Source organism: Chenopodium quinoa, unplaced genomic scaffold (assembly GCF_001683475.1).
Source record: "Chenopodium quinoa cultivar QQ74 unplaced genomic scaffold, ASM168347v1, whole genome shotgun sequence".
In the NCBI taxonomy this organism is placed as follows: Eukaryota; Viridiplantae; Streptophyta; class Magnoliopsida; order Caryophyllales; family Amaranthaceae; genus Chenopodium; species Chenopodium quinoa.
Window position 1 is genome coordinate 97,278 of NW_018743813.1, and position 12,572 is coordinate 109,849.

Below are 12,572 nucleotides of genomic sequence, written 5' to 3' on the forward strand. Positions count from 1 at the left end.
TCCATCCATTACTAGGGGACATATGGGCCGATTGAGGAGATGATTCCTCCGGCTCCCGAGGGCGAGCGCTTCGTAGAGCGGTCGATTCCTCGCCACCAGACTCGAGTAAGCCTAGTTATTCACAATTTTTTTTGTCCATATATCATGCATATTTACTGACTTATTTCTCTGAAAATTTTCGCGCGAGGTGGTTTCGGCGATGGCACGATGTATAGATGCCTTCCGGAGCCAGCTCGTCAGGATGAGGAATGCAGCCACCTGCCGTCGGGACGACGTCATCCGAGAGGTAATCTTTCTTTATATATTTTTTGCATTACCGCTTTGATTTTGCCATGTTTCTAATTTAATTCTTTTTGCAGGGCCAGCCTATTGCTTCTCACACCCGCACGAGAGCTGAGGTGCGGAGGGATCCGGCGCGGTCTAGCTCAAGACGTCGTCGTACTACGTCAGGGGGTAGAGGCGGTCGCTCTGAGGCTGCTCGTGCTGACGTTGCAGAGGGCTCGGGATCTTCTTCTGAGGGTGCTCATGCTGCACCGGTAGGCGAGGGAGAGGCTACCTCGGCTTTCAGAGGTGGTGGGATGTACGAGGTAGGCTCGTCATTGCAGCAGCCTCCGCAGCCTCAACCTCAGGTTGATCCTGGGTGGAGTGGACCTACATTGAGTTTTCCTCCTCCTGCGGAGACTGGAGCTGGAGCTAGTGGAGAGGTGACTCCTCGTACGGCGCAATTTTACGAAATGATGGGTATACGTCCTCCGGCGCCGTAGTTTGTTCCTGGGATTTTTTTATTTTGACTTTTTATAGAACTTTTCCTTTTAATTAAACTCACTTTTAGACATATTTTGTATATACATACTATTATAAGTTTATCATGTTTGCTATTATTATGTGCATGTTTGTGTGTGCAAGAAAAATGTGAAAAAACAATTTTAAGCAAACATTCCGTCATTTTTATTATTAATGGAGGGTATCCGACTCTCTCCCCCACAAAGAAAAATGAAAAAAGGAAAAATCAAATAAAATGTCGGGTATATAAAAAACTTGGAAATTAATCTAAATAAAATCCAAAAAAGAGTAATATAATTAATATAATAGCTATATTAATTAATTAAAAAAGAATAAAAAAGATGTTTAGAAAAGATAAACAGAGCCGTAAAGTCATTAGCCGACTTGAGTTTAGGATAAAAGCGCAATTTAAGCAAGCGCGTCTGATGTGGCAACTTGGCGCCAGCTGGCGCCACACAATGGCGTGTAGTGCCAGGCGCGACACTTGGCGTGTGGCGCCAAGTGCTGGCGGCTGGCGCCAATTTCGGAGTCTGACGCCAATTGGCGCTGATTCCGTATTTCATCCTGATTAAAACTGCTCGCAATTTATGTATAAATAGCCCCCTACCCAGTCGATTCTTCTCATAATTTCAGCTAGTAATTCTTTGCCTTAGGAAAATTATACCATGTCTCTAGTCACCAAAACTTTCACCCAATACACTCATGAATGGTGTCGATCTCTTAATGCTAGAGACGGAAAATAATTAGATTTGTTTCACTAGGGGGGAATTTATGGCATCAAATGGGTAGATCTTGAGTTGGATTTCATACATACCGCTCTAGAATTTTGGAATGTTGATACTCATTGCTTTAGAATAGGGTATGATGAGATTAGCCCTTTGCCAGAAGAATTTGGTGCTATTTTAGGCTACCCTGCAATAGACCTCATAGTAATCCCTAGAGTAGATGCATATTATTATAAGGATTTTGAGCACTTCTTTAATTTAAAAGAAAGGGATTTATCAAAAATAGTAGATGGCAACATAGTTAATTTAAAAGAATTTGCACGCCATTATTTTGATAAACCTCTTTCTGAATCTTTTCATATATATAGAAGAAGAGCGTTCTTATTTTGCATGCTTAATCAATTTTTTCTTAGTAGTGGTAAAAATAATGAAGGTCAATCAATTATAACCACCGTACTAGAACAAATTGAATCAGGGAGAAATCCAATGCCATCGATAGTTGGAGAGACTATGATTAGTCTTGATGAGCTGAAAAGGAACCCAAAAGCACCTTTTCACGGCTCTCTAATTTTATTACAGGTAGAAAAATAATATTTTTAATTACAGAAATCAAAAAATATATTTTTGTATTGTAATAATAATTTATTCGCATTGCAATTTTTTACAGATGTGGCTAATGGAAAGGCTAGAATTAATTAGCCCTCCGGACGATATTGAGAAGTATATTCCCAATTGCTTCGTGAGGAGGAAGAAACGCTTCCCTAAAATTGGGCGCCATGGGTGGAGAGAGGTCTTCCAATCTCGTGATTTTGCTATCAAGTGGGTCGTCCCATGGAGGAAAATAGAAAGGATGGTTGGTGTCAACAAGCAACCTTTCTGCCGTCTTCCAAGCTTGTCTCGTATGACTTATTATTACCCCTGCAGGGTAAAAAGACAATACGACTTGCTTCAGAATATTCCTTCCGGGGATCTTCGTCCTCCCTATGAGTACCCTGTTTCCCAGGAAGTAGACAGATTTGATGCTTACTGGAGTGCTAGACCTCTATGGGAAGTGGTTACTCAAAAGGTTCCTCCTTCTTTGCCCAATGATGTGAAGAAGTGGTTGTTGAAGAAGCCTTCAAAGGATTCGAAGAAAGATCAGGGTAAAACTGATGTCAAGAGTCGTCTAGGTGACAGGGTGATTCTTGCCAAGGAACGCCTAGGTGCAAGAGTTGAATTCAAAACACCTGCAATGCCTAGGAAGAAAGGTGTTACCAAAGATAAAGGGAAAAGGAAAGCTGACACCACAGATAAAAAGGCTTGGGTGGAAAAGAAACATGGAGTACTAGCTGAAGGGGAGACTATCTATTCTAAGATTGAATGTAGGTCCTCTAAAGGATGCCTACTAGCTAAAGTTATGGATGAGGAGGAGGAAGTAGACAAAAATTGGAAAAGGGCTAGGAAAGAAAAGAAAGATTAGGAGCATTGCTTAATCTTCAAATTATTAGTCTTAGTTTATTTTTCATTTAAAGTTAATTTATTTATTTAAATTCCATCAATAATGTAATTTTATTTTATTAATGAAATTTCAGCTTTTAATTAAATTATTTATTTTATTAAAGCAATGAAAACCGAAAAATTAATTTTCCAGAAATTCTTTGAGTACGGAAGTCGAAAATTTTCCGAAAAAACACCGAAATTTGCCCAGAATTTATTTTCAAATTGGCGCCACTTATTTGCGATTGGCGCCTGCCAGGGAAGTCTGGCGCCAGGCGCCAATTTCATCGGCTGGTGCTGATGGTTGTCGGCTGGCGCCAGGTTCTACTCTACGACGCCGATATTTTGCCGATCTTCTGTTAATTTTTTAATTAATTCTGGGACACGGGGATGTCGAAAAATAAGGTGGTCGTACCCGTAAAGGGTTGCCTACTTATCCTTTCTTAAGGAATCAGGCCGAACGTAGCTCTCTTGAGTATCCTAATCAAGTAATTACGGGTAGTATTTCTTAAGTTGGTCAAGATTTGTCATGTTCGAGAATTCATTGCCATCCATATCAGTTAGTTTTGCTGCACCTCCTGACAAGATTGTTTTGACAACGTAGGGTCCAGACCAATTAGGTCTAAATTTACCCCTTGGATCTAAAACATTTTTCCTTAGTGCTTTTAACACCAAGTCTCCTACTTTGATATTTCTTGTCTTGACCTTCTTATTAAAATACCTAGCCATACGAGTCTGGTAACACTGAGTATGATGTAGAGCTTCTAGTCGTTTCTCATCGAGTAGAATTAATTCTTCATATCGTGCCCTAGTCCATTTAACTTCATCGAGTTTACTCTCTAATGCAATGCGTAGAGATGGTATTTCTAGTTCGACAGGTTGTACGACATCCATTCCATATACCAAGGAAAATGGCGTATTTCCTGTTGATGTACGAATTGACGTGTGGTAACCCCACAATGCGAAGTGAAGTTTGTCAGGCCAATCCTTATAATTTTCCGTCATTTTCTCGATGATAGTCTTTAAATTTTTATTAGCTGCCTCGACTGCTCCATTTGCTTGAGGTCTATAAGGGGAAGAATGATGATGTTGAATGCCGTATTTTTGTAGCAATTCTTCATATTCGGCTTGAAAGTGAGTTCCATTGTCACTTATCATTTCATGTGGGATTCCGTATCGACAAATAATATTTCTCTCGATAAAGAGTGCTACATGTTTTGCAGTGAGTTTAGCGTATGATTGCGCTTTGACCCACTTTGTGAAGTAATCAATTGCTACTAGGATATATTCATGGCCTCCTGTTCCTGGGGGAGTGATTTTGCCAATGATGTCAATTCCCCATGTAAAGAATGGCCAAGGCGATGTGTAGGTGTAGATCAAGGATGGAGGGATATGTTGTAAATTGACATAAATTTGGCACTTAGGGCATCTTTTTACGTATTGATGGCAATCCCTATTCATCGTAGTCCAATAATATCCTTCTCGCATTATCTTTTGGACTAACATTTTGCCATTTATATGAGTGCCACAGATTCCTTCATGGACTATTCTCATTGCTCTTTGTGCATCCTTCTTCCCTACACATAAGAGAGCTCGACCCTTAGGTACCCTTTTATGTAGCTTGTTGTCTATGAGTACATATTGGGAAGCCAAAAGCCTTAATGCTCGTTTTTCTCTTTTGTCAGCATGAGGAGGGTATTCTCCTTTGGTGACATAATTGAGTATGTCTGTGTACCACGGTTCTTTTTCTTCTTCGCCTTGGACTACTTCGTCATCTTCTATAGCCTGGATGTATGCTGGTTTGTGTCTTTTTTCTATAGTTAGAGGCATTTGTTCGATTTCCGTGGGGATCCTTACCATTGAGGCTAATCTTGCCAAGCCATCAGCAAATTGATTTTCCTCTCTAGGTAGATATCTATCTTCTACCTTGTCTAACTGATCGGTAAGAGTTTCCAGATAGGTTTGGTAAAGGGCTAGACTTTCGCTCCTTACTTTCCACCTTTTAGATATCTGATTGATAATTAAAGAAGAGTCTCCGAATATCCTTAACTTCTTTACTCCCAATGCTCACTAGTAGAATAAATGTGATGGGAAGCTATGATTTGCAAGCGGTTTGTGTTATCCGCTTCCCGATACTGATTTAAAAAAAAAATATGAATTAGCAAGCAGTTTTGGCGCGAACCACTTTCCTTTTAACTAATGGCAAGCGGTTTAGGGTTGAACTGCTTACCATTAGTTAAATTGGCAAGCGGTTCAACCTTAAACCGCTGGCCATTTAAAAAAAAAGCGGGCTCACAAACCCTAAGCCCAATAAATCTCACACTCACGGCTAACAGCGCAGCTCTCTCTCTCTCTCTCCTTTCTTTCACTTCCTCACTTCTCTCTCCTCTCTCCTCTCTCCCCTCCATTATTGTTACGCATCTTCTTTCTTCTCAACTCTCCTTTCTCCATCTCCTTCTCTTATCTTTCTATCTCATCTCTTACTTTCCTTTCTCACACGAATTCAGGTGGTTCTTATGGGTTTTCGAGCGAATTCCGATGGGTTTCCGAGCGAATTCAGGTGGCTTTTCGATCCAATTCAAGCCAATTTGTGTGGGTTTAAATGGTGGTAGTCCGGTGGTGGTGCGTGTGGGTTTTTATGGTCGAATTCGACAATACAAGCTCTAGATCTAGAGTTTTTATGGTCGAATTTGACCAATAAAACCCAAATTTAAAGCCAATTTCAATTTTTTGGTTGTATTCAAGGTATTTCCTTTTTTTTAATCTTTTATTTTGTTTTTTCAGTTTTTATTTTATTTTATTGTGATGGGTGGTTGAATTGGTTTGTTTTAGGTCGATTTGTTGTTGGTGGGGGTCGTGGTGGGTGGTGGTGTTGGCTGGTGTGTGTTGGTGGTGTGTTTTTTTTTTTATTTATCGTTTGGTGTTGGTGGGGGTCGTGTGTGGACGGGTGGCTGGTGTGTGGTTGTGGCTGGTGGGTGGTCGTGTATTGGTGAGGGTCGTGGTGGGTGGTCATGGATGGTGGGTGTACTGGTATTGGTGGGTCGTGGTGGGCCGGTGGTGTTGGTGGTCGTGGCTGGTGGTACGAAGCAACATGAGATTATTTTTAATATATTATTTGTATTAATTTTGTTACTTGTATTAATTTTTTTTTGATGTAAATGTAATATTAGAACAAATAATTAATAAAAATATTAATGCTTTTACATATGTTTTATTTGTGTATCAATTTATGTGAAAAATCCAAAAAAAAAAAAAATTAATTTTTATACCCATATTGGGCAGCGGTTTGGCGCCAAAACCGCTGCCCTTTCTCTAGTAATGGCAAGCGCTTTTGAACCGCTTGCCATTTAAATGGAAAATGACAAGCCCCCTAAACCCATGTGGTTCAAAACCGCTTGCTTCATATTCAGCAGCATTGTTGGTAACGTCGAAATCAAGATTTATGGAGATTGGAACATGTTCTTCTTTAGGTAATACTAGTAGTACTCCAACGCCACATCCCTTTTGGTTTGAGGCTCCGTCGAAGTATAAGGTCCAAGTATCATCTCCAGTGACCATTAAGTCTTCATCTGGAAATTCATTGTCTTGTATTGGCGTCGAGTCTTCTATTGGAAAATCTGCTAGAAAGTCTGACACACGGATCCTTTGATAGCTTTTTTGTGGCATGAACCTTCCATCAAACTGGGCTAGATTGACTATCCATCTTGATATGCGTCTATTGAGTGTAGATTTCTCGAATAGATACTTGAGTGGATCTAATCGGGAGACTACGAAGACGGTATGCACCAGCATGTAATTGTAGACACCTAAAAATGTCTCTCCAAAACCAAACCCGATGATGAACAACCTTTCACCGCTACTATTGGTCGGGTTCAGTATTTAATCCCGAGAGTGCTTAAAAAAAACGTATTTAATTAAATTCATATTTTTGAACAGTCCATGGATTGGTCTTGATGTTTGGTAAAAGCATAGTTTTTATTTCTGCCCAAACTTATTATTTAATTTTAGCCCAAACCCTTTTTTATTTTTTTATTTTTGGCCCAAACCTTTTGTTTATTTTTATTTAATTATTTTCTTATTTTAGCCCAAATAATAATAAGTCAGAAAAGGCCCGAAATTATCAATCGGCACTTAACTGTCGAATGAAATTAGGGTTAAAAATGTATTTAGATGGAAAAGTGGGCTGGAAATTCCCGCACCACGGTAGACAGCCATCGTGTCATGGGAATCCTTCCCGTCCGGCGGTGGGATTTCCCGTGACACGGGAAGTCTGCCGTGACACGGGACGTTTCGTGTCTTTTCAGCGTAAACCCTTAACGCGTTTTCTTTCCCGTTTTCTAAAAATTTCCCGCGTCACACTAAAAATGTACCGTGTCACGGGAAAGTTTGTCGTCTGATGGTGGGACTTCCTGTGTCACGGTACAGTTTGCTCTGTCACGGGATACTTTTTTAGGGTTTTTATCATTTTAGGGTTGCGTGTGCTCCCTCAGCACATTTTCCCTATAAATAACCCCTCATTTCTGATGTACGGGGCACCGATTAATTCTCTGATTTATTTTTCTCTCTTCTATGATTTAGCCTAAATACTAGCCTACCCTTCTTATTTCAAAATTCCTTCTTCAAGAGCTCAAAGGAGTCCATACTTTACTCGTGGTTCTGTCCTTAAGCCAAGGCGTGAAAGGTAGAACTGTTTGAGGGTTTGCCCCCAAATCAACTCTACTTAATTTAATTTAATTTAATTATTGTTTTATTATTTCCTTGAAGTTACTAACTCGTTTATTATTTTGTAGTTGCAAACAAACATAATCAAAGTAAGAATCATGTTCCTTTTATTTCTCTTATTTTTCTAACGATTTTATGTTGTTGGAATTGTGATTAGATTGCTTCCAATATTAATGTATATTCTATTGTTATTTATTGATCACTATATTACATGTTTAAAGAGAATATGTAATTTAAAACCACGCCTAATAAGATAATTTGGACAACCGGTTTAGGATCCTTTTTAATCTTGTTAATTAATTCAAGTGATCACAAATATTTTAGAATTATATGTGTGCATTAATATTCAACCAATTTAGTTAAATAATAGTTTGGAGCAAATTGAATATTTTGTTTGTATGCCTTTGAGATCACATGAATGCTTTTCAATGTAAGAATCGAGAAGAGGTCAATACAGGCGAATGTGACTCCATGACTCACTTCGTACCATCATCCCCGATCCTCCTTTCGTGGTTCCGAACCATATGGAGTTAGTAATCTCATGGATTATGAATGGGGTGTAACCTTCACGGGTCAATCGTTGTTGCCTATCGTTGTCCCTTATCGTGGTTGCCTTTTTATGATCCGTGAACGGTTTACAAGTTCCTTAAAAACTTGTTGGCGACTCCCTACTTTGCTTTGTCCCTAATCGTTGTCCCTAATCGTAATGTTGATTCCCACTTCCTATGAGTGCCAAGCATATTCACCACATGCTTTAACGTAGGCGCACTTCAAACGACACCTACAATTTGGCGACTCCACTGGGGAGGATTCCTGATTATTTATCGATTTGAGTGATCGGTATTTAATTAAGATGAGTGGATGAGACTTGAAAGATTCTTGAAAAAATATTCCTGTGATTAATTTGGCATTTTTGAATCTGCATAGATGTTTTAACGTCGCATTCAGGTCTGTCCCGTAGGAAAAATTGGATAACTTGGTTACGCGTGAAGGAAAACAGGGCACCAGTCAGATCTTCTGACTGCCGTGCCACGACAAAATTCGTCGTGTCACGGTACAATGCACCGTCTGACGGTGCACAGTACCATGACACGGGAATTTTTGCCGGGTCATGGCAGTCCTAAAGTCAGTCCTGTTTGGGGTAAAATAACCCTCTATATGTGGACCAATGCCGCCGCGACACGTGTCCACAAGCTCAGCTCTTTATGAGCCAATTAGAGCATGACACGTGTCACTCAATGATAGAAGAGAGATAATGGGCTCCAAGCCCATAAACCTAGAGCCTTTTAGGTTAAATGACCTAAAAGGCACATATCCCAATGCTCTATAAATACTGATCATTACATCAGTTTCAGAGATCGAATTCTCTCTCCAAGGGGCAATGCCCCCCACATTTACTCTCCCTTCTCTCTACTTTCTCTCTCTAAAATACATTATATTGATCACTGACTTGATCGTCGGAGGCGGACCTCCAGCCCCCTCCCCGGGGTCCGTTGTTTTGCAGGTGATCGGGCCGTTCGAGTGTTGCATTGCAGATCTGTCTCCCGAGGGACGTACACACCCTCCATTCGGGTACGTACAAAAAACCCCGAAACATTTGCCGCCGTCTGTGGGGAGACACATCTGTAATGGCACAACGGTAGTGGATCACCATCTCAAGAGGGGAGCCTCCTTTGGGGGGCAGCAGGCGTCATGAGGCCGGATGTCAAGTACAGCAGGCGTCATGAGGCTGAATGTCTTGAGTCAGGCGACCAAAAAGGCCTGTCAGACTAAGTCATGCAGATTTGAAGTTTAAAGGGCAATGCCGTTTAATCTAAATTTTATTAGGGGAGAGACGGCTGGCCAACTCCAATATTTTAATCCGACTCATTTAATGAGCCGACCGCATGCTCAGGCCACCCAGCCGACCTTCATGCTATCTTTGATTGATAGTTTGATACTATCAACATCACACCAATTGTAATATTATTTTTATAATATTATACAACTGCTTTTCAAGAGAAACTCTTGTAATTAGTGGGCTACATGCGGCATTTACATGTGGCAAGTAAAGTTCATTTCCAGACTCAAAAGCTTTCGATAGGTAGCAAGTTTGATTTATTAAACTCCATATTCCACTCTTTCATTGAATCAAGAGAATAGCATAGGCGGCAAAGTTATGATACATATTTTCATGAGAGCTTGTATATTCACCATGTGTTGAAGATAAGCTCCCGGTCGTGTATCATTCAAAGCTGCCTATGAGTGTCATGCGGCATATTCATTCAACATTTCTCAGTGCACCCAATGCTACATGCTATTGATACATATGGCAAGCCGGCAACCATGTTGAGCATCAATATATCGTGTATGGATGACATACAGCTTCTAGGATCAGCCGTTGAGCTACCTAGGCGGCCAAGCTATTTTCTTGTGTTAACATACACAAGCGGCCAAGTCTTTTTCTTGCGTTAGCATACACAAACGGGGAGTATGCCAACTCTTATTATAGCAGCCGGTCAGAGCTAGCAACGGTGGCAGCCTGTCAGATCAGAGCTATGAACGGTGCCTCAATTAAGCGGCTGCCATGGCTCAACCTCTCATCAATTTATCCCGGCTGTATGGGTAGTTTTTCTCGTCAGTTAGGCCGGCTGCAAGGGCAGCTTTGCTCACCAATTAAGTCCTCTTGTAGGGCTTCCTTGTGCATTAATTGTACCCGGCTGTCTGATGCTTTGTTAATTCTCAAAGACCAGCCGTATGGGTGCTTTGTTCTTCGTTAAGTCCGGATGCGTGGCGGTTGTAACATTGGATTGTAACCAATCTATTCTGGCTGCAGCATTGGCTCTTTGACCTCGCACTTACTCCAAGCCGTCTGGGTCGTAATCAATCCATTTGTAAATTTTGCACTCCATACCGCCTGGGTAGTACTCAATTAAACCCGGCTGTGATGGTTGCTCTGTTCTTTAATCAAAAGTCGGCTGCCGGAGTTGCTTTGTTCAACCTCAAAACCGGTTGCGGCTATATTATATTATGATATAGCTGCTCCATTTCTTCTTCTTGCCTTAACAAGTCAGACTCGGATGGAGCCGGTCAGTGCTATTAAAAATGTCAGCCCGCCTGGGTTTAATTTAAATCTTGTACAAGTGGCAAGAAGCGTTTGGTGTTTGTGTTAAGATATATATGTAAATATATTCTGTTACTATATCAGTTGGATGTGAAAAATGCTTTCTTACATGGTGAGTTGCAGGAAACAGTTTATATGCATCAACCAGTTGGTTACAGGGATAAGGATCATCCGGATTATGTTTGTCTCTTGAATAAGTCTCTTTATGGACTTAAACAGGCACCTCGGGCTTGGTATAAGCGTTTTGATGATTATATGTTATCTATTGGATTTACTCACAGCAGGATGGATAACTCTTTGTTTATCTACCGCAAAGGGTCAGATATGGCTTATCTTTTGTTATATGTGGATGACATTATACTGACGGCCTCTTCTGATGCTCTTTGCCGTTCTATTATATCTCTTCTTAGCTCTGAGTTTGCTATGAAGGACCTTGGTCCTTTAAATTATTTTTTGGGTATTGCTGTGACTCGACTTAAGGATGGTTTGTTTCTTTCACAGCGGAAATATGTCGAGGACATAATTGATCGTGCAGGGATGTCATCGTGTAAACCGTCTCAAACACCGGTTGACACGAAGTCCAAGATCGGCGCTACTACTAGTGCTCCTTTTGATGATCCATCTTTGTATAGGAGTCTTGCAGGGGCTCTACAGTACCTTACATTCACCAGACCGGATATTTCTTATTCTGTTCAGCAGGTTTGTCTACATATGCACGACCCCAGGGTTGATCATATGTCTGCTCTCAAACGGATTATTCGGTATGTTCAGGGTACTCTTGATTATGGCTTACATTTGTATCCCTCGTCTATTTCTTCTCTGGTTGCATATACTGATGCAGATTGGGGGGATGCCCGGATACGAGACGTTCAACGTCTGGTTATTGTGTATTTTTGGGGGATAATTTGATCTCTTGGTCGTCTAAGCGCCAACCCACGTTGTCTAAATCTAGTGCAGAGGCCGAATATCGTGGGGTGGCAAATGTTGTCTCCGAATCATGCTGGATTCGGAATCTTCTCTTGGAGTTACATTGTCCGATTAAAAAGGCTACCCTTGTTTATTGTGACAATGTTAGTGCTATTTATTTGTCAGGAAATCCAGTTCAGCATCAACGTACGAAACACATCGAGTTGGATATTCATTTTGTACGCGAGAAGGTTGCACGGGGGGAAGTTCGGGTTCTACATGTGCCTTCTCGACATCAGATTGCGGATATCTTTACTAAGGGTCTTCCGCGAGTCTTGTTTGAGGATTTTCGTGACAGTCTTAGCGTCCGTGGTCCTCCCGCTTCGACTGTGGGGGTGTGTTAAGATATATATGTAAATATATTCTGTTACTGTATTTTAGCTAAGCATATATTTAGATTGATATGATTGTAATTAGTTCCTAAATAGGTGCCTTGTATTATGGCTAGCATTATGCGGCTACATTGTATATATTGGGAAGTCAGTGAATGAAATCCCTTGAGGAAAATATTCCATAAACTCTTTCAGTTTGCTTGGCCTCAAACGGCTTAACGGCTGTCATGTAAGCTTGCAATGGTAGATAGATTGCAAATCATTATTATGATTTCCAAAAAAAAAAAATAAAAAACAATAATACCAAGCAACTTACATAGCAGTCGTATGTACTCCACTATTATTATAGTGAGTTTGTCCTTTGTTACTCATAAGTGACACTGATATACATTCGGCAAAAAACTTGCGAGAATTCTTAAACAAGAAATTCATATAGGCAGCAACGCTCAAGAGTATGATGATGAG

General features: G+C 40.6%; 1 protein-coding gene across 1 annotated transcript in view; it reads left to right on the top strand.

Moving 5' to 3' along the window:
• Positions 1 to 12,119, top strand: part of LOC110685435 (uncharacterized mitochondrial protein AtMg00810-like) — a 47,792-nt gene extending 35,673 nt beyond the window's left edge. The window contains exons 2-3 of the mRNA XM_021861961.1: positions 10,894 to 11,570; positions 11,651 to 12,119. Of these exons, the coding sequence (XP_021717653.1) occupies positions 10,894 to 11,570; positions 11,651 to 12,119 (1,146 nt within the window). The remainder of the gene's footprint in view (positions 1 to 10,893; positions 11,571 to 11,650) is intronic.
• Positions 12,120 to 12,572: the final 453 nt, after the last annotated feature.